General features: G+C 33.2%; 3 protein-coding genes and 1 non-coding gene across 5 annotated transcripts; 1 reads left to right on the forward strand and 3 right to left on the reverse strand.

The window, feature by feature from the left end:
• Positions 1-1,880: 1,880 nt before the first annotated feature.
• LOC112417088 (uncharacterized) lies at positions 1,881-6,328 on the reverse strand. The gene is made up of 2 exons (XM_024771944.2): positions 5,931-6,328; positions 1,881-2,541 (listed from the first exon to the last, which is right to left on the reverse strand). The coding sequence occupies exons 1-2, from the start codon at positions 6,038-6,040 to the stop codon at positions 2,343-2,345; spliced, it is 309 nt and encodes a 102-aa protein (XP_024627712.1). The 5' UTR covers positions 6,041-6,328; the 3' UTR covers positions 1,881-2,342.
• A 16-nt stretch (positions 6,329-6,344) lies between these two features.
• TRNAE-UUC (transfer RNA glutamic acid (anticodon UUC)) lies at positions 6,345-6,416 on the forward strand. Its single transcript has one exon. It is a non-coding gene; the product is annotated as a tRNA-Glu (tRNA).
• Positions 6,417-7,593: 1,177 nt separating this feature from the next.
• Positions 7,594-11,846, reverse strand: LOC11407604 (sulfite exporter TauE/SafE family protein 3). Its single transcript, XM_003629420.4, has 12 exons — positions 11,418-11,846; positions 11,150-11,309; positions 10,658-10,858; positions 10,117-10,181; positions 9,976-10,027; positions 9,738-9,790; positions 9,578-9,664; positions 9,429-9,479; positions 8,572-8,790; positions 8,265-8,358; positions 8,041-8,181; positions 7,594-7,932 (listed from the first exon to the last, which is right to left on the reverse strand). Exons 1-12 carry the CDS (start codon positions 11,616-11,618, stop codon positions 7,835-7,837), a joined length of 1,422 nt encoding a protein of 473 aa, XP_003629468.2. The 5' UTR covers positions 11,619-11,846; the 3' UTR covers positions 7,594-7,834.
• Positions 11,847-14,770: 2,924 nt separating this feature from the next.
• Positions 14,771-20,450, reverse strand: LOC11405190 (U1 small nuclear ribonucleoprotein 70 kDa). Of its 2 annotated transcripts, none has more exons than XM_024773751.2 (11): positions 20,189-20,450; positions 19,898-20,012; positions 19,711-19,790; positions 18,972-19,047; positions 18,787-18,851; positions 18,643-18,705; positions 17,088-17,169; positions 16,834-16,996; positions 16,066-16,134; positions 15,229-15,963; positions 14,771-15,151 (listed from the first exon to the last, which is right to left on the reverse strand). In XM_024773751.2, the coding sequence occupies exons 1-10, from the start codon at positions 20,276-20,278 to the stop codon at positions 15,258-15,260; spliced, it is 1,509 nt and encodes a 502-aa protein (XP_024629519.1). In that variant the 5' UTR covers positions 20,279-20,450; the 3' UTR covers positions 14,771-15,151; positions 15,229-15,257. The 2 variants fall into 2 exon arrangements, with proteins under 2 accessions (XP_024629519.1, XP_003629469.1); XM_003629421.4 differs by having other exon boundaries at positions 14,771-15,136; positions 20,189-20,449.
• Between the last annotated feature and the right edge of the window lie 1,247 nt (positions 20,451-21,697).

The following is a 21,697-nucleotide window of genomic DNA, read 5'->3' on the forward strand; positions in this document are numbered from 1 at the left end:
TATATTTATTTAAAGATTTGAATCAAATTTTTAAGTTATTTAAATATCAACACGTATTATGTGAGTTATAAGGATTGCACCGAGAACTCTTCTAGTTGATATATATATAGTTTTGACCTCCTCTCATTTACCATATTGGGTGTGTGAGACTTGTTCTCTCATGTTTAATTTCAATCAACTTCAACAAAAGTGATTGTATTGTGTGTGACTGAACTTGGAACAACCATTACATTGTGATTTACTCTCTTGGATCTAAAGTATAAGCAATACTCCTTTAAATTATACTGCAATACTAAATATGGACTAAATTAATACTTCTGATTTATCATAGTTTTCTGTGATTATATGGGTGTTTGATCTCATACACAATTAATCGAGAGAAATGATATTTGTATAATTATTTTGTGATAATTTTTGTAACGATTTTTTCTCTGATATTTATGTTATGTTTTTACTTTCTCTCCATTGTTTTGATTTTCTTATTAATATTTATTCCAAAAGTTATCACAAGTTGTTCAAATAACACATATCATTAATCAATTAATCAAAGAGAGGTAAGGACCCGGAGGGACTGTCCGCTACAAATCATATTGACTTGACTTTATCCCATGGCACTTCTTTCTAAGTTGCAACCAACAATCTTTGACATTCACCACTTCCACTCATTACATACGTGCAAGTGTGCAATGTGTGAGTCTAAATATCTAGGGCAGCCCTATTTTTTAGAGGATGCTTGTGAAAATAAATTTGATTCTATCATCCTCCTTATCTTATTCATTTAGCATGCATGGTTCTCTGTTCCGGTTCAGACAAGAGGGAAACACTGTATTAATAAGTGTCTCGCTAGGGTACCACGAAAATTAATGGCCTCATAGGAGTATTACACATGTTGCCTAGCCTCATTAAATTGTCAAAGCATAATTACAAACTCTTAATTCGTTCTAAATAAATTTCGTTGAATAAAAAACTTAAGAAAAGTTAAATTAATAGTGGTATTAAATTTGATTCAAGCAAAGACTAAGCTCAATCAACTCCAACACATTTTTTGCAAGTATTTGGTGGTCATGGCGCAACCGTAACTCTTATTGCTTCTCCAACGTAGCTATCCCTTGTTATTGCAATATAAAAATAAATCCAAAATAGCATCATTCTCAATGTTGATGCTAGCTACCTTGGCGACCCCATCAGAGTTGGTTTTGGTTTGCTTCGTCGCCTTTCCGGGACTTGGATCCCAGGCTTCTCACAGGATTCTTTGGTTTCATGTAACAATATTAGCATTTTCCAACATTTCAGCATGTTTGTTTTATGTAACGAGTCAAAGAGTTGAAAAGGACAATATAGGAAATATGAATGTGAACTCTTATAAACAAGATAAGGTCAAAGAAATAAGACATGAAATATGTACGATGTAACTGCTCTTTCTCTCTCCCTCTGATTCGCTAGTCCCTCTGTTCTATTCTTCTTCTTATTGTTACTCCATTTTCTTATTTACATACCTTGTCCTATCAACAAAGATTGTAATTACCAAGTTGTAATGCTTATTTGAGTGAATGAATGAAATCTCATTTACATTTCCATTCCAATTGAGTAGAACCAGTACATTTTATAAACCTATTTTAGAAAACTGTTTTCAAGAATAGAATAGAAAAAAAATCAGTATGGGACTAAATATATTTTGCTGATATGAAAACTAATTTTTTCCTCATGTTTCTTCAGCGGAGAAATACACAGTTAAACCAATTTTTCCATTGTTTTCCCTCTCTTCTTCTGCCAAATGAAGAGCTGACAATTGAGTGGACTCTCATGTAGAGAATTATTTACCAACAAGGATACATTTGCTTTGTTTTCATGTTTGTTCCTAAGTACCCGTATGTGAATTATACCTAATTTTCTTGATCAATTGGATACTTATAAGTAAATTTATAAATGTTTACAAAATATTTGCTCCTCAAGTGCAAATATCTACATTTGTAAATCACATCTCTATACTACTTTGGCTGAAGAGCCTATGCTAGAAATGTCACAGCAGAAGATCCTGGGAAAATGGAAATTCCTCATTGTAAAAATCTACAACAGAAAAACAGAAATTTCATGCTTCTCTGTAGGACCAATTTTACGAGTGTTACAAGTAAAATAAGGGTATGACAAATTCACTTAGCTTGTGCATATGGGTTGCAAAGATGAATACCATCAACACTCAAAAACGTAGGAAAAAGTTTTTTTTGTCCTACACTAGTAATGACAGCACTCAAATATTCATGAAAGACCAAATTAATTATGTAAGATATATCTATCCTTTGTCTGCCAGTGTACATCCTGTGAGATATCACCACAAAGAATGCTCATATGGACAATGGCAATCTTCTTTCCCTCTTCCTTGCCAAGGTTTGCCTAGAAGCTCTTAGGCGTATGAGAAGAATTATACTGAAGCTTACAACAACAAGAAAAATCCAAAAACGCCTAAAATAGAGGGTTGTGAAGGATATGACGACAAGCATGCAGAACACTAGAGCAAAAGCAATTGCCACAGCAACATCAACCCTGCAAGAAATTAAGGAAATTGTCAAGCATGATGACATCATGTCATGTCCTAACCATCCTCAATGTATTTGATATATTAATCTGATAAAATCATCCCACAACAACAACAGAACCCATGTCTTATTCCACTAGGTGGTGTTGGCTACATGGATCAAACGACACCATAGTATTTGATCAAAAATCATATCTCTAGTTAAATTCTTTACTTCTTTCTTAAAAGTTTCTTCTATAATTTATTTGGCTTCTTGTGCCTCTAGCAATAAAGCCATCCTTCATCTGATCTTCTTTCCTTACTATAGAATCTATAGGTCACCTCCAAATACGCACAAACCATCTAAGTCGAGATTTAACCTTCATTTCTACAATAGGTGCCACCCTAATTCTCCCTCTACTGCAATCGTACATAATTTAATCCCGTCAAGTATTTCTACACATTCAGTGCAACATTCTCATCTTTACTACACTAGTTTTATTCATGTGTTGGTTTTTACCAACCAACAATCCGTCCTATAAAATAACATCGGCTTTAGAGTTGTAAGGTAAAAAATTTCCTTTAGTTTGCGAGCGCCTTTTTATCATATCAAAATACACCCAAGACCCTCCTCCATTTCAACCACCCCGCCTGAATATGATGGTTTACATCCTCCCTCATTCTACCATCATTTCGTACAATGGACCTAAGAAATTTAAACCATGTGACTCGTGATATGACATGGTCTCCAACATCCATCTCTAAGCTATCGGAGCTTTGCCACATGACCTACATAAATCCTACCTGGAATCAGAAATCTAGTTTTGCATTTTAACAGCAAATCTAATTATATCAGTGTTGATATTCCTTTTATATATTTGTATGAATTCATTGGTAAGTGAAATAAGATCTTGCACAATGGAGCCAGGGTTATGAACCTTGGTCAACTAACGTGGAATGGAACATCTTTCTCAAGTGAGAAACATCATAATATGGATTATATACAGAGCAATAATATCATCACCAAATCAAATCAAATAAAAATGATAGCAGAAAGCATGGTATAGTATGCCCGAGTCATAAATTTTTACAGCCCAATAGAACACAGAACAGCCTACCTGATTGCATATCATCTTTACAAACTAGCATGAATGCAAAAGATATCTATAGGTTGCATTTCTAAATTCTACAAATCTAGCGGTCCCTTGGCCAATTTAGCTTCAGTACTGCCAGGCTCTTAAGTAGTGGTCCGATTAATGGTTTATACTTTAAATATGCTTCACAAGATATAGTGATAGAATCAGCGGAAGAAAATGTTCAGTTTACATGAACAGGTTCACGGTATTCTTTTTAAAATCACTATAATTTAGCATATTTGAGGAGACAGTGTCATTGTATTTAATGAACAGGGAAGAAGGGAGAAAAATTAAGAATTGAGTTCCCCGGGGTTGATTCTTCAAGAAAAATGGAGATCCGTGATCCCAATAAAGGCAAAGTGCATTGATCAAGAATAGCAAAATGCAACAATGATAAGTGTTAGAGTAAGTTGTTCACTTCCCAAATTATTTTTAAAAAAAAAATGGCATAAACCTTTTCATTCCAAAGACAAACCATTTTCCTTAGCTTTTGGGGGTTTATATTTATAGTATCGAAAATTTGAAAGCAATGTAAAAGATTTTCCAGTAGCCAAACCTTTGGGCTAATATTTCATTTTCTTTTTTTCTTTCATTTTGCCTTAAAATTTCATATGGTTAAACTGCAAAGGCTTAAATCAAAAGGGTAACAGGGAAAGTCTAGAACTACGGCGACAATTTGAATTCCATATATTTAGGATTTCGGGCATTATGTGCCTTTCTATAACCTATAAATGCAGTTGTCACTCCAGCCACATTTATTACCTATTAGGTAACGAATACCTATAAAGCTCACAACAGATGTATTTTTTTTTTCTTCATTTACTTATTATTTTCCTGACATTTAACAGCATGTGTCCATATTTATATGCACCCTAAATAACTCCATAACCTTAAAGCACAAGAGGCCTAAAAAATTTATACAATATGTCAAAAATGGGGATATGAATTGCAATTTCCAGCATAATTTCAACTACATCCTTGAAATAGTGTAGGTAGGTGTTGTGCTTATGGCCTATTCATTTGCCAGCAGAAAACTCAACATAGTATGCATTCAGATGCCCGGGTTTGAAAGTGAATAAATACACACAATTCCTCGTTTTATCTCAATGCTATGTCCCTCAATGTCAAGAATTTACAATGACAAGGGAGGAGTCCACAATCAAATTCTGAGGGGTATTGAAAACTAGCTGGGAAATTGAATTATCATACAATAGCTATATTGCATGATCCCATAACCTAATCAAAAAACTATCAATCTTTTCTACACACACACACACACTGAAGATGAGAACTACAACAAGCGCCATGCTGCTGGTCGCAGATCGCAAAAAATAGCAGTCTTTTAAGTTCGGCTACACAGCAGTGCTATGGCACCACTGAAGCCGCTATTTGACAACATTTTGTACTAAATAGCATATTGCAGAACAACAACGATTTGTTCAGATTCCGCTACAATATAGTGCTACATCGCTGCTGTTGTCGCTATTTAACAACACTGCAAAAAGCACTTAATACCTTCAAAATAACCCAACACTAGTTAATTGCAGTGGAAGTAGATTGTGATCCGAGGAGAACTTTAACCTGAATATGAAGAGTTGAATCAAATCCTAGAGTAACAATAGCTTTATCTGACCACTACCTTGTCTCATGGTTAGTCTTACATAGTCACAAATTATGCCTATGGGGATACCCTTTTATACAAACAACAACAAACAAAACTTTTCCCACTAGGTGAAACACTTTAAGACATCTCTCATTCTTTCACCTGGTAGGATTCATCCTTAGCAGGTGGCATTTCATTAGCAATTCTTCTAAAAAGAAAAGCAAACCAATCTCTTTTTATACGAAGTAGTCCCAATTCCCAAACAAGGTCTTAGGTTCAATTCCTCCGGTGCCAATTTCAGTAGGCTAGTCTATACAAAGCTTTGCTCTCTAGATTTAAATGGGCCCCTTAGATTAGTCGATCATTGGACCAGCAGATACCAAGATTTAAAAAAAATATATATGTGAAGTGCCTGTCAAACTATTTGTATCCAACACCCTCACACATGTGACTACATTCAATTACTTCTATTATCTAAAATAACTACTTGTGTCGGTGTCGGTGTCCGTGTCTGTGTGTCAGTGCTTTCAATAAAATTTTGCAAAAAACGGCCTATTCAAATAGTAGTCACAACTCACAACACAATGCTATTCATAATTCACAGTCATGATAAACACCAAACACAAGAAACAGTAAAAATGGTATAAAAAAAAATAAAATTAAGAGGTTATGAAATTACCAAGTAATGATATGAGGTTTGGGAGAGAAGAAAGTGAGAGGAGAATATTTATGCTGAGATCGGATCTGGTAATCTCTGAGCTGTTCAACAAGTTTAGAACGGGTTATCATCTCAAATCAATAACCCTTTTTAACTAACTAACAACTTCTTCACTCGTTAACCCAATTAAACGGTGTTTGTCTCAGATCATGTAGATGCTATGTTACTGTTAACCGTTAACAAGCATTTCACGGTTCCTGCAAATCTGAGACAGTGTCTTTGCGTCTTAACGGATTAACGAATCAACAAGAGTAAAGAAACCCCTAAAAATCAAAACCCAGGTTTTTTTTTAATCTGAAATTTATGGTTTTTCAAAAAAATAATAATCTAAAGTTTAATGTTTAGTTTTCGTTCGTTTGAAAAGATTAAGCATCTTCCATTGTCGTCCAGCGGTTAGGATATCTGGCTTTCACCCAGGAGACCCGGGTTCGATTCCCGGCAATGGAATCTTTTTTTTTTTCTTTTTTCTTTATATGATGTTTTTAGGGACCGATTTTGAATAATCTTAAGAAAAAAACAAAAATTAACTTCGTTTTTTATTCAAATTTAACATTCTAAATTCTGTTAAAACATAAATTTTTTTATAATTTTGAATTTTTTTAAAATTTAATATTGCAGTTTTTTTCAAATTAAACTTTAGGAAATTTAGCCGCTGAACAAAAAATCATATCATTTTAAAATTTATTATTACAGTTTTTTTAACTAAACTTTGGGAAATTTAGCCTCGGAACGAAAAATCATATCATTAATGAAAGGTTTAATACGATTTTAGTACATATAATTATACAACTTTTTTTTTTGTTTGGATAAAGTCCTTGCGAATTTAAAAATTATTGTTTTTAGTTTTGTCATCATATGTGATCCAATAAGTTAAAATCATGGACTAAATGCAACAATTTTTAAATTTGTCTAAACTTAATCCAAACAAAAAAGAAAGACTTACATAAACTAACAACAATTTTTAAATTTGAGGCTTAATCCAAACAAAAAAAATCTTAAAGAGACTAAAACCAAAATATGATATAATTGCAATTCCATCATTGATGGAGGTAATCCAAAGCTCGATAAACAGTGGAGCAAGCCTCAACTGGTTTCATTTCCACATTGAATCGTTTATCCCTTTCCATGGAGATTTTGATTAGGTACAAATTCCTTTACACATAATTTATATACAGTCTCGACAGAATGAATATAATCCATTAGCTTGGTAACTCCAAACACGCTTGTCTTGTTGCGAATTAGAGAGACTAGGAATATTAAGAATTGCAGCTACGTTAAAAATAGACAGAACTAACTCAATATTCCAAGAGTTGTTGAAATGAATAATAATAATAATAATGTGACTTGCTAGAAGCTCATACAAATGTGATTTCATAGCTTACTTATTGATTTTAATGTATTTGAAATACTGGTGTATAAGATCATAAGTATAATTTGTGACTAGCTTTGAGTTATGCAAGTATATCTAAATTAATAAAATGGTAATTAGATTGAGTAGATCAATTAAGAGTAAAATGTTTTAATTCCATGTCAATGTTAAATCTTACCCGTTAAAACATCATTTTCATTGTACATGAGAATGAAAAGTCCTGGGACTAGGAATGTCATATATTGCACTTCAAAGTTCAAACTATGGTCATCAACGGTATACTTCATAAATATTTGTTGACTTCTGATAAAGTGAAAATTCTTTACAAACCAAACAAAAACCATAATAACAATTTTAAGATGGCAAAGAATATAATCCAGTCATTGTTACACAATCCGCAACGAATACAACAATATGTAGAAAATTTAGAAAGGAAAAAAATAACAAAAGATATTTTCTTTACTTAAATGAAAATGACAAATAGGTGACCATTTTGTCAAACCCCATATTTTTTTCCATGGTGGCAGAGATTGTCAAACCCCATATATTCTTCATTTTCCATCTTCTCAACCATATTCCCTATTCCCACCCCACCTGTGATGCCCAAAAATGAGACATTGTTAGTAAGAATAATATTCCAAAATAAATTTTATCCTTACTTTATGGTTAAAATTTGGAGAAATTTTTAAAATAATAGAGTACCTAAACTGATTGCGCTCACAAAAATGGTGAAAGCTAATATGAAGACGATGATAGATGCTCTACCAAAGATAGCAATTATCTTTCTCACCACATGTTGGCCGGTTAATGCAGCTATGGTTGCAACCAATACTAAGTATGAAGCTGCATCATAACATAAATCACTTCACTTCAAACAAAATTAATTTTACAAAATCATCATGTTTGTCTAATATATTGCTTCTTACCATAGGGTATTGGGAAGCGATCTAGATGATAATATTGTACCACTGACATGGAGGAAGAGAAAACCATAGCAAAAGTTGATGTAGCACTAGCTACCTGCCACATTGAAAAATATTCATCAAAGTTATATAAAGTGTGACACTGATAATTATTTTACAACTGTTCCGAGGAAATTTAAAATATGTCTCTTGAGATTACAAAGTCAGACTCTTACCACTAAACCGACATCTTATTGACATATTCGATTGAGTTATATATTCATGTATAAACTAAAGATTAGTAAATGAGAAAGAATGAATGAGTTTGTACCTGAGGAGGAATTCCCAATTCCAAAAACAATGGTCCCAAAATGAAGCCACCACCTAGACCAAGCAAACCACTAACCATACCAGCTATTATTCCACAGAAGCAGTAAAGACAGATCTTATGAAACTTCCAAGTGATTTCCTTTCCCCTTGATGCAATTACTCTAGTTCCTTTGCATAAGCATATGGCTTCAAAAAGTGTAACAGAAATTGCAATAGGCACCTTAAATTGATAAATAGCACACCAAATTTCAGTTAGACCTTGCAGAGAAATAGTATTATGTCAGCTCCAATCAAGATATGTATTTTAGTTCAAAAACCATTGATTTTTTTTAAGGATTTAATTCATATACTTTTTACATTTACATTGTCAATCAATCATAATTATCATATTATTAAAAGGGTAATGCTAACCGGTGTCCCGGGGTACTGTTAAGGATACTAAAAAAGAAAGTTATAAAATAAAAATGACACTTTTTTGACTTTTTATAAATTGATTACACAATTTTCAATGCAATAACTACTATATAACTTCCTTTTTAAGTATCCTTAACCACGGCCTTGGGGCACCATTTAGAATTTTCCTTATTAAAATTAACTTTAATCATAACTACTTCTAAGTGACAATTTATTGATGGTGTAAAGTTTTTACATCAGGTGTATCAAAATTAAACATTTTTTTAATACAAATGTTCCTATGTAGGATAAACCTTTATGTATACTACTATATCACAATATTTGGTCTTTTAATAGGTTTGTTAACTTTACCAATCTATGAAGTCATACAACTAGATTTCAAAGTTAAATACATATCATGTGTATTAGTAACCAAGATTCCAAATATATATATAGAATATTTACCTGCAAGGAATTAAGAAGCCAATACTCTATGGAACAAGTTTTGCTGTATGTCTGCATTGAAATAAATAGAAAGTGCATATTTAGTTAAAACACACACAAGATGATTGTTTATAACTAACGAATCAGAGAAAAAACCAAATATTAACTACCTTAAGAATTTGAACAATGAGAAAAGCCACCCAAACATACATAAGAACTGATAACTCCTTCCAGTGAATGTTGTCTAGTAAAGGGACCTGAACACAAGAATTTAACATATTGTATAAATCTAAGTAAAACCTCAATGATATGGAAAACCCTTGGAATTACCTCTTCATCTTGTAGATCAGCTGGCAGTGACTTGTAATCTTCTTCAGAAGCATCTAAAATAAGGGGAAACAGCATTAGTATTTCAACAATTATATTGACGATTTTTTACTACATCTTCCAAATGTTAATTAAGAACTAAGCCTCTCTTATTTGTGCTAATTAATATCAAATTTTGAGAAGCATATGCAATGTCAAATAGTCATCTACATATAATAACTGAAAGTTTGTAGGCACTTACAATCAGGAGTAGAACCTGATTCCAACATTTGGGCTGCTTCCTCAAAGGCTTCCTGAAAGTTCAGTAGCATAGTACTCTTACTATAAAGTAGAAGGAAATAGAGACTCAACTCAAAAAAATAGTAAATAATATAAAGCTTACCTTTTTCATAATTGTTTCCTTTTTCCATGTATCTATGCCTTTGACTAAAGCTTTAGTGGATGTACCTATCACCATGTGTTGCATCAACTGGATATTAGTTCTTGAAAAAATTGAATTTGGATTACATGCGGTTAGCAATCTCATGCATTCACGCAATCAGCGTATAGGTGGCCGTTGGACCGACATCAAACTGTTGTCTAGATTTTAATGTATATTTTGATGTTTTTCTAATATCTAAAGTACTGAACTTGGAATCTAGACTGTCCGATCTAAATTCATCGCTCACTGATGTGCTGACTGTGTGAATGCGTTGTATTGCTCAGGCGATCCGAATTCAACAAAATACAATAACTATATAATGCAATATGTTTGCTGCAAAGAAGAAAGTTTACTTTTCAAGAAATTTCTTTCAAGATAAAGGAAAACATCATGCCAAAATATATATGAATCTATTTGAAAACTATGTGTTTTCTTCCCAAAAAACACAAACACAAAAGCACTTTCCCAAGAACAGTTATGCTAAACAGATAATGATTATTACCAATGAATAGAATGATAAGCAAAATGGTAACCATCCAATCAGCAAACATGACATTAAATGCAACACCAATGCTAATTCCGAGCATTAGCATAGGCTGGAAGAGCAAAGCAAGATCATAATCTATAAGTGGCATGTCTAGTGTTGGGTGTCTAAGCCTCAGATTGTAATACACAGTTGACCCAGCTGCTCCTGTAATCATACCTGCAATAACAAAGATAGCAGCCAGAGCATTTGAAAGTGCTTTCGAAAATGAATTGGGACACATCGATAAAAATTTAGAAAGAATGCATGTATTGTGTGTTTGGAACCGCATTCAGAAGCTAGTTCATATAGCTTCTGAATCGCAGCCAACCACATGCTACTATTTGTAGCTGCACCAATTTCAGGTCCAAAACTGTATTTGAGACGTGAGAAAGATAATTGAAACGTAAATCCAAACATCGACTATACATCTAACAAGAATGAATAAACATAAGATAGAAATATACTAACACTTAGAGAGGGCTGTAGAAGACTTTGGATCAAAACCAATGATCAAAGTGAGCATAGGGATAAAAATTCCTCCACCTCCTACCCCTCCTACACTTCCCAATGCTGCTCCAAAAAATCCGACAATAGACCCTACGACAATTCTCCAACCAAACTTCATTTCCTGCTCAACAAAACGATTACCATGCATCATCACCAATTTCATAACATCATGTCAATATTATAAATGACGTAATAAACAACAAAAAACATAAGTGTTTGATAAACTCACAGGCCAAACACGTTCATAGGACGACTCTCCACTATACCAGAAGAAACTTGTTTTTTTCATGACAACAATTTCTGGTTTTTCGTCTTCCAAAACTCTTTCGGCTAAACTAACGTGATAGATCATAATAAGACTCCACGAGACTAGCCATATAATTGTTGATAATTCTCTTGATATTGCCATCTTTTTAACTTCTAAAGCCATGTATGAACGGTTTGAAGCAAATATTTAGTTAGGACTCTAGTATGTTTTGTATATTTTTTTCGAACTCAAATTTTTCAAAATGCTGGTTATTAATTCTAGGAATATATTTGAGGGAGGAAAGACACATTTTATATATTTATATAGTGAAGACACATTTTCTCTATTTTTCATTCCTGTTTCTAAACCCGAGTTTCATTATAACATCGATTTTCAAAAGATTCTTTTCGAGGTATTTACTGGTAGTATTATTGCATATGTACTAAACCATTAGTAACATTTGGTTTGACATTTTGCAAATCAAGATGTTTCCTTTTGCTAATGGATAAAGTGCTACAAGTAAGTATTCTTCGTACATGTTAATATGGTTTTGTTTTGATTCAATTGAAGGCTCCAGAACTTTGACTCTGGACTGTAGTGTCCAGTTGCTTTAAGATAAGTAATAGGCAAGATTACGTTTGTGATCATTTTGGATTGGTTCTTTAATTTATTTTTATTTTCTCGAATCATTCTTTTATATTTCAATATGTTTGCGTTGTTAACATTTTTAACAAGTTGTTAAAAAAACATATGTGACATCTTAATATTGAATAAATTAACATACTGTAAGATTTTTCCATTTCTTTCTCCTCTCTCTTCTTCTTTAAATGTAACATTTTAAATTTAAAATCATTAAAACTATAGTACTTAATTTTCGCAGGAGTGAGTAGTGACTTCATTCAGGAGGAGCAATGATTCGAATTTACGAATAATGAGTAATTCATCTATAGCGTGAGGTGTGATCAATGAACATCGAATGTTGTTCATCTCTATTTGTAGAACAAAAGTTTTAGTTCCCTCTCAATCACAAAAAGTGTAAAGGATGACAATGCAATATAAGACTAACTTAAAGACCATTAGTGCAAACGAAATATAACATAAATGATCAATTTAAAAGGAAAAAAAAAAAACTTGAAGGACGACCTGAATTGCAATGAACATGAATTCTGCAACTTCGGCTATCAAGGAACTTTTTTTTTTTTTAGATAGATGAGATGACAAATGCATAATAAACTCACATACACAAAGTGGAGGTACCGGGGTTCGAACCCCGATCATGACGTTCGGCCTAACAATTTCAGCATTTTTGCTAGTTGAGCTATGACTTATGGGACGCTATGAAGCAACTTTATTATTTTTGTTCCTTTTTTTTTACGCAATATTATGTTTGTTCTTAAGATATAAACTAAATTGATTTTTTTTTTACATTCATTAATTAGTTCATAGTATATCTTGACAAATACTTTTAAATTTACGGTACATAACAATTAAACTATTTTTATTTCCTTTTTTTTTATGAAATAACTATTTTCATTTTGTTTATCACTGCTATGTTTACTCATATAAAGTGCATGTTTTCTCTTAATTACATAAAAAGATATATTAATTGCATGTTTGATTTTACGATAAATTTGATGACACTTCAAAGTGTAGTTTTTACAATGTAACCAAAAAAAAAAAAGTGTAGTTTTTACAAAATCAGAATAGTTTTACCATAATTTTGTCAAACTCACCTCAAACCCAAACATTCATTAAATTACTTTGTTCACAATATGAAAGAGAGTATAGAATGTTAACATAATGAGAAAATGGCAAACAGGACAACACTTAGCAATTAATTATCGGGTTAAATATGTTTTTGGTCCCTATAAATATACAAACTTTTCGTTTTAGTCCCTCTAAAATATTCCTTCAACTTTTAATCCCTTAAAAATTTTCCATCTTCACTTTTGGTCCCTCTTTTAAAGTAAACTCATATGTAGAATTCATATTTTTGAATCAAATTTTCCAGAAAAATTCATAATATTATAAGAATCTCTCCCAAAAAAAATTATAATTTTTCAACAAAACATGAATTTAATATGAATTTTTATATTTTCTATGGTTAAAAATTCATATTTAATTTATGTTTACTTAAAAAATTCTAAATTTTTTTGGGAAATATTTTTACAGTATTCTACACATTTCTATAAAATTTCATTAGAAAATATTAAAATTTACTTTAGAATAGGGACCAAAAATAGCGATTCAAAATTTTATAGGGACTAAAAGTTGAAGGAAAATTTTAAAGGGACTAAAACAAAAAGTTGGTATATTTATAGGGACAAAAACATATTTAACCCTTAATTATCCATATGAGATAAACCACCATACAAAAAGGACAAACTATAACAGCCTATTGCATCTAGCGCGAGAAACAAGCCTATGAGTTCTTTCTAGGAAGCTTCATTGAAGAAACATTTGGAAGCACTTAAACACCAAGCTTCATGTTCTTTCGAAGAGATATAACCGTACATACGCACGTCCTTGCTAATCCAATACCACATCGAAACTTCACGGTAATTTCATTTGTTTGCATTTTCTTATGCCATATAAAATCACTCACTCGCATTAACACTATCAAAAAGATAGTAGTACCACATCACCACTCCTCTCTATGTCGCTCAGTGCAAGTTGCAATGTAAGAGAACGTGGGTCTAGTTAATGTATTTGGTTCCATAATTAATGTAACTAGAGTCAATATAAGCATTGAAACTCTAAAAACATTGACTTTTGCTTTGGGTTACCACGTTACTTGCAAGCAAACCTGTCCGTACACAACCGGAAATTGGCTTGCGATTCCTCCATCAAATAATAGTAGAATTATTCTACCAACAATATACTCCTCTCAACACCTTCTTTTTGTTGAAAATTCCACTAAAGTTACATTTGAGTTTCAACCTGAAAAATGTGCTGTTAACACTTCTCCATAATATACAGCACGAACGAAATGGTGCTACATAATGAAGTCGTGTTTTCTTTTTTAGAAATAAAAGTCATGGAAAAACCATCATTCCATAATTAAACTAAACTTTCCGCTTATTTTGGTGGATAATAGTTTTAAAAGCCAAGTGGTTTTTGCAAGCTTTTAAGCTTTAACATACAGCACAATGGCACCTGTGATACTTTCAGGAAAGCATATATTCATTTTTTTTTAAGCAAGAACAACACTACTACCTAACTCGGAACAAATGTAAATAGAAATGGAAAGGCAAAAATTGGCACTCGCTAGAATGAATGACCATTGCCAAAAAAATCTTGAAAACTTAAAACTTTTTCTGTCAATCACTTTCCAGTTTAAGAAGAAAAATTATGACGACATACCATTACTCAACATCTAATAAAGGGTCTAGTAATCTGACTTTTTAATAATAACACTTAACAAACTCATGTAGTTCCAAGCACATCAATAGAGCAAAGATAAAGTAAAATCCAGACAATAATTCCCACAAAATCTGAAGAAAAAAATTGTTTCTTAAAATGTCTTCAAGAAAAACAAAAACATTAGCAGTCCACGACCATACTGAGAAACTGAGATCACCAAAGCTGCAGTAGTAAACTTTCAACATCAAACATGAAAAACCGCAAGTGCATATGGATAGCTGAAGCAATAAGTTCTTTTGGTGTGCTTTTGATCGCTCCATGCCTGAATCCATAAATAGCTACCAAGAACCAATCTAAATAATATAAGCCAGAATGACAGATAATTAAGAATAAGCAAATAGAGTACAAAAATGCACACCATGAATCTTACCAGAGAAATTAAGTATTGTGCTCAAGTTCCTAGTAATCATATTCTCGAGAATGAGACCTCTCTGAGCGATGATAATCATGGTCCTTATCACGGTTTCTGTCCCTATCACGCGATTTAGATTTTGCTCGTTCAGTGTGATGGTCATCTTCCATCTTAGCATGATCAGGATATTGATTGTAATCCCCACGGTCATCTCCTTCATCATACTGCCCCCGTCCTCTCTGATGCTCATAATGGTTATAGTGATCAGGATCATGTTCAGGATCTGCATGCCTATGTCCATGCCCAGGTTCTTTGTACCGCCCATGGTGATCATCAGGTTCATAGTCCCGCTCTATTTCACCATGAGGTTCCTTCTCATGTTTAGATTCAACATGATCGTAATCAGCACCCCTATCATGAGATCTTCCCCGATCAGTTTCCCCAACTTCATAATCCTTATCCTTTTCGCGATAACGATCATGTTCTACATCCCGTTCATGATCCCTTTCTCTGTCACGATCACGTTCCCGACCACGATCGCGATCACGTCCTCTCTCTCGATCACGTCCGCGATCTCTTTCTCTGTCTCTTTCCTTACCTCGGTCCCTGTCCCTATTCCTATCCCGGTCTCTGTGGTGCCTATCCTCTCTATGATCACGATCACGATCCCTAGCCTTATCGCTAGATCGTTCACGTGATCGCTCTCGTTCTCTATCTCTGTCCTTACCTCTTTCACGTGACTTCTCTCTGTCCCTACAATGATTTTAGCCAGCAGCAGTCAAAATTTGTTTCAAAATCCACTATTGTCAAGAAACCAATTAGCTAGTTAAATTGAAGCAGAAACCAAATTATTACCGATCAGCATGTCGCTCCTCCCGTACTCTGGGTTCTTCGGAACGAGAAGGTCCTGATTGCTGTTGCTCCCTGAATAAATCAAGACATATCAGAATTTCCCCTCGATGTTACAGAGTAAGCATCCAACAAATTAATTACACACAACATTCGATAAGACATATTCAGAATATGAAAATTTGAATTTAGGGTGCTGCTCATGAGTTGAGCAAACCAATGCCATCATGAACCAAAAATGTTAATGCAAACAATTCTTGATGCAAAAAGTTTCAAATTCAATGTGAATTTACTGCTTCAGAATTTGGAGTAGGATGGTTGGGTTTGGAGAAGATAGACGGGTATGAGCCAGATATTTCCAACAGATGAACATAATATTGACAAATTTACATGTACAGCGAACTTGATAAATGTTAACTAAATTCCAAACACCAGAACCATACAATTGTCAGGTCCACCCAGGTGAGGAAATAATTGTTGCAAACATCTCAAATTCGCAGTCAATTACAACACAAATATGCATATCATAGAACAAGGTCATTTAAAAATGTTTTCGGTTTTCAAATTTAGTTGTAATAATTCCTCGGGTTTAAAATAAGTAATAAAAGAAATTTATGAAGCAGCGACACAAACACATCAACGCCGGTAAAAATTTGAGAAAAATGATTTAATTTAATGTAAACAGTGTAGGTGTCGAACAACAAACTCGCCTTCAATTTGAAGTGTCAATACAACTGAGAATAAAATCCTATTAAAAAAAATAATAATAATTACCTTCCTGAATGTCGCTGATTAACTTCATCGCCCCCCACTCTAGTAGTACCAAGCCCACCACCTAGACGGCGGGGTCGCCAATTTGGAACAGTTCTCCCACGTTCAACATCCACAAGCACCCTCCTACCCTCAATTTTCCTACCATCAGCTTGTTTATAAGCAGCTGCATAATTAACGATAAATATGACTTCAGCAAAATGTTATATAAGTATATATAGTAATAATCAGACATATGTTAATAAATCACTATCAACCTTTCATGTCTCTTGTGTGCAGGTATTCAATGAATGCATAACCCCTGGGCTTATTTGACTCAGCATCAGTAACCAGCCGAACCTAAATCATAAGAAAATGGAAGGGAAAAAAAAAAAAGCATAGTCAGAAGAGAACATTCTGGTAATCAGCTCAAAAGAAAATAACACAAGATGATCTCTCATATTCTCACTTCAGAACCAATAAAATACCAACACTAATATCCTAAATGGCACGGCAGACAGGCTCTATGCCTAATTAGCCGTGCTCACCTTTAAATCATACAGCTCCCATCGTGAGATGCATCACCACCGGCAATAGTTGCAGAAAAACTGATGTATTTGGCCCAATTAACCAGGTGTTGACTAGTGTCCCCTTACCAGGGATATTAATTTTTAAAATTGATAAAATGGAAACAACTCTGGGTAATATAGAAAATACCATAACATCTTCTCAACAGCTGATTTTGTTTTGATAGCCTTTAAAGCCAAAAATAAAGTTATAGCAACATCAAATGTAGGCTAACTAAGAATTTAATAAAAAAGGGAAGAGATTGAAATACACCCAACATATTTTACCCAGTGCAGGAAAAGAACAGAAGTTGTCAGTCTCCTTTACTTGATCGAAAACAAGGCCAAAGGCACAATTTTGCATATTGTTCTTACCAACTAAAATACCATGCAGGAGGAAGCACTTGAATGGAATTTGGGTTTTATTGTTATAGAATCAACCATTACCAGGGATGTGGATCGAGATAATCAACCATTACCAGGGACGTATATTAAGATGATAAACCATTACCAGGTGTTTGTGTCAAGGGGGGAGCTACAAACACTCTTTCTAACACTCTTTAATACCCACTCTCTTATTGGATGAAATTCATGTAAGTACCACACTTTGGAAATGGGTCCGACATAAAGTGGTGAGGCCCACATGAGTTTCACGCAATAGGAGACTCTGATCGAGAGTGTGTTAGAAAGAGTGTTTCTAGCATTTCTCGTGTCAAGATGTTAAATTTGCAGTTAAAAATTTCTAGAGACCCAAAGCCCCAAGATATCCCATCCATATTATATTAACAATTGGAATGGAGCAAAGTGGAAAATGACAAAAGAAAATAAATAAAAAGCAATCAACAACAAATTGGTGGAGCAACCAAAAGCATTGATTATTACCATTTCAAAACCACTAAAATTGACAAATTAAATCAGGAACGTTCGTATTCTATACCCTTGAAACTTCGGATAGGATGAGATAGATATTACACATAGCAGACTGATTTCCTGATAAGCTATTTAGTCATGAAAACCTCTCAAGTCACAAAAAACATTTTCTTCAGTGGCAAAAGGAAAGGTATAAAGATTGTATTATGCTCAAATAGCTAGTATTTTGTTTTCTGCGATACATCACTGTATATGGAAATTGTTGAATTTGAAAATAATACAGTTTGAAGGCTCAAAAGTTGTAAAGATGTCAAAAAGAAGTAAAATAGAGTAAGTTTTGAACCACACATAGATGATAAGCTTACCGAACCCTTTTGAACATATTCAAAATACCTACCCGTTTGATTGCACCATATGACTCAAACTCCCTTTTGATTCTGCTCTCAGTAGTCTCATAACTCTGTTGGAAGATGGAATCAATAAGATATGACAAGCAATATGAAAAAGCACAGTAGTTACTCTATTGGAAAATATAACTTACAAGTCTGGCCACGAATAAAGTCTTGTATGGATCTCCTGATATATTTGGATCGTTGTGTGGATCATCTACATTGAAACATATAGAAAAATATTCAGATAACATAATCCACAAAAATCAACAAATATTCAGATAACATAATCCACAAAAATCAACAAATTTAAAACAGTATATATAAGAGTCATCACATTTCTCAAGCTCCTCAGCAGCTTTTGCAGCTCCCTTCTCCAGTCTTAACTTGTGCACTCTTGCCCTTCTTTCTGCCTGAGTATACCAAAATGGATCAGCGATTATGCCTTTATTATACTCTTCACTATTGAAACAAGGGCTTTGGCATTTAAACTACTTTACTGCTTTTATATGCCAATTGCTACATTAACTATACATTATAATAACCACTTGTTTAAGTAAATTGAAGAAAAACTGGAACCTGGTAAAGACTGAATATGCAATAGTAATTGTATTTTTCAACTAATATGTTGAGTACCCAAACTATCTATTTGTTATTCATGACCACAACATTGATTCGGATATTTTCTTAGAACGAATTAGTACCGTAGAAAAAAGCAGGCGCAATGAGTCAAATTTAGCCAGTTAAACATTGTGCTTGCACAATATTACACAGTAAAACTTAACTACAGAATATAGCAGCAACAAAACACTTCTGAGGACAAATATTTTTTTGCAAACTAATAATTAGTTAACTTAACTGTTTTCTTAAGGACATCTTCTAAAAAGCATAATAAACTTTAAAAGATATATGAAAAAATAAATATACTAAAAAAAATATAAACTCATTGCATCAAATCAACCCACCAAAGACATGCCCGACAAAAAAAAAAAAAAACACTCAGTTACGAAACTATGCTTAACACAATTAAAACTAATAATTCCAGCATGATTAGTATCAAAAGAACAGAACATTACAGGAGTTTCAACTACTGGCACAGGCGGAGAATATTCCGGTTCACCAGGTTCAGCAAATTTGCTCACAAATTGCGCCATCCCTAAACAAAAAAACATAAAACGAAGGATTAATTGCATAATTAACTATAATTAACATCAATTCACAACAAATGATCATGTAGACCTAACAAAAACAATAATCAAACACCTGTTAACGGAGGACATTTTCGTTTCTCCGGTGGAGGTTTATACTCCAACGGCGGCCTAGGTTCAAATAGCTTCAACAAATTCGCAGTCAATCCAGTTGGATGACTCTGTCCAATCTGCATCAAATCAATTACAATCAAATCAAATTAATCAACAAAAATTAACTAATCTAATATCTAGGGTTACGAACAATAAACCCTAACTATTGAAAATCAACAACAACTTCGTTAATTATGAAGAAACTTAGGTCAAATTAACAACGAAAAGTGAGGGAAAGAGTATGAATCTATACCAGTTTGAGTTGAAGGACGTTGGCGCGGTTCTGAGCTTTGGTACGAGCTTGAACGGCGGCGTTTTGGTTGCGCAGAAGAGGATCTTCCATGGTGAAGATTCGATGAAATCACGAGAGAATTGAATTGATGAGATCGTTAGATCCGGTTTGCGTCTCGGCTATGAGCGAGCGCTAGCTGAATCTCGAACCTGACTGCTACTGAGAAGTATTTATAGTGAGGGGAGGAAAAGTACGCTTTTTAAGCATAACATAAGTCTGTTTTGGAGGTGTTTGAAGAGTCACAAAGGGCTAATAAAGATTTAGGCTTAAATATTTTTTGGTCCTTTATTTTGAAGTTTATATTGGTCTCTTATTAAAAAAAAAATATAGAAAGATCTTTTAATTTGTTTAATTGGGTATCGTGTTAGTCTTTTTCATGCGAATTCATGGTTTTGAAGTATGAGATTTATGTGAATTTGTGTTGGATCTATTCTCTATATCATTGTTCAACAATTTCAAAAAGGAATAATGATGATAAATCTCGTGATTTTGACATTTTTGCTCATACAGAAAGAATATTGACGTCAATCTCTAATTTGGAGTGAAGAATAGGGGGATATATCATATATGGGTTCCAATGAACCTTAATTTTGATTTATAGGAGAATTGATAAAGTAGGAAGAATGAGATGTTAACTTACATGGTCATGTACACTGCAATTAACGTTGTTGGCCTTTGATGGATGAAAAGGACCTATTTGCGCATTTTTTAAATAAGGGACCAATATGAATGTCAAAATAAAGATAAAGGATCAAAAGGGTGTTTAAGCCTAAGCTTTACTATAAGTGAATAGGTATTTTCATCCTTGAATTTGCACACATCGTTCAATTTCGTCTTCAAATTATTTGAAATAACGAAAATTTTCCTAAATTTTGCGAACGTCATGCCTCCGTCAAATCTCACCGTTAACAGTGATGACATATAACGTTAAGCACTAACGTGAATTGCAAACTCAAATGTCATGTATTCGATGAGGAAATTGATTGAAATTGTGAATTCCTTTTTTTTTTCCTTATTGAAATAAAAGTCATTACAAATTGTTGCAATGTCAAATCGATCCCTAAATTATTCATTGAAAATCAAGATCGTCCTTGAATTATGTCACTCGCTATCAAATTGACTTCTAAAGTATTCATGTTAACTATCAAACTGATCTCTGATACTCGCAAATAAATGCTAAAAATTAAAATAATATGTTTAACGGTTATTTATTACCTTTTGCATATTTGAAATGAAGTTTCATCCATGTTGAACGTAGCATCAAAGGTCGTCAGGCAACAGTGTTGAAAACCAATTCAAATTATTTGTTTTCGCTAGTTTACCATAAAAAAAATAGACAATTTAAATTTACCATAAAGAAAATAGACAATGAAGTAGAAACTAGGACCTTTTTAAATTTGCATACACATTGCACGTAAAGTATCCATTGATTATCTAATACAATTTTATGTTTTGTTTGTATTTACTTCC

Source organism: Medicago truncatula, chromosome 8 (genome assembly GCF_003473485.1).
Source record: "Medicago truncatula cultivar Jemalong A17 chromosome 8, MtrunA17r5.0-ANR, whole genome shotgun sequence".
In the NCBI taxonomy this organism is placed as follows: Eukaryota; Viridiplantae; Streptophyta; class Magnoliopsida; order Fabales; family Fabaceae; genus Medicago; species Medicago truncatula.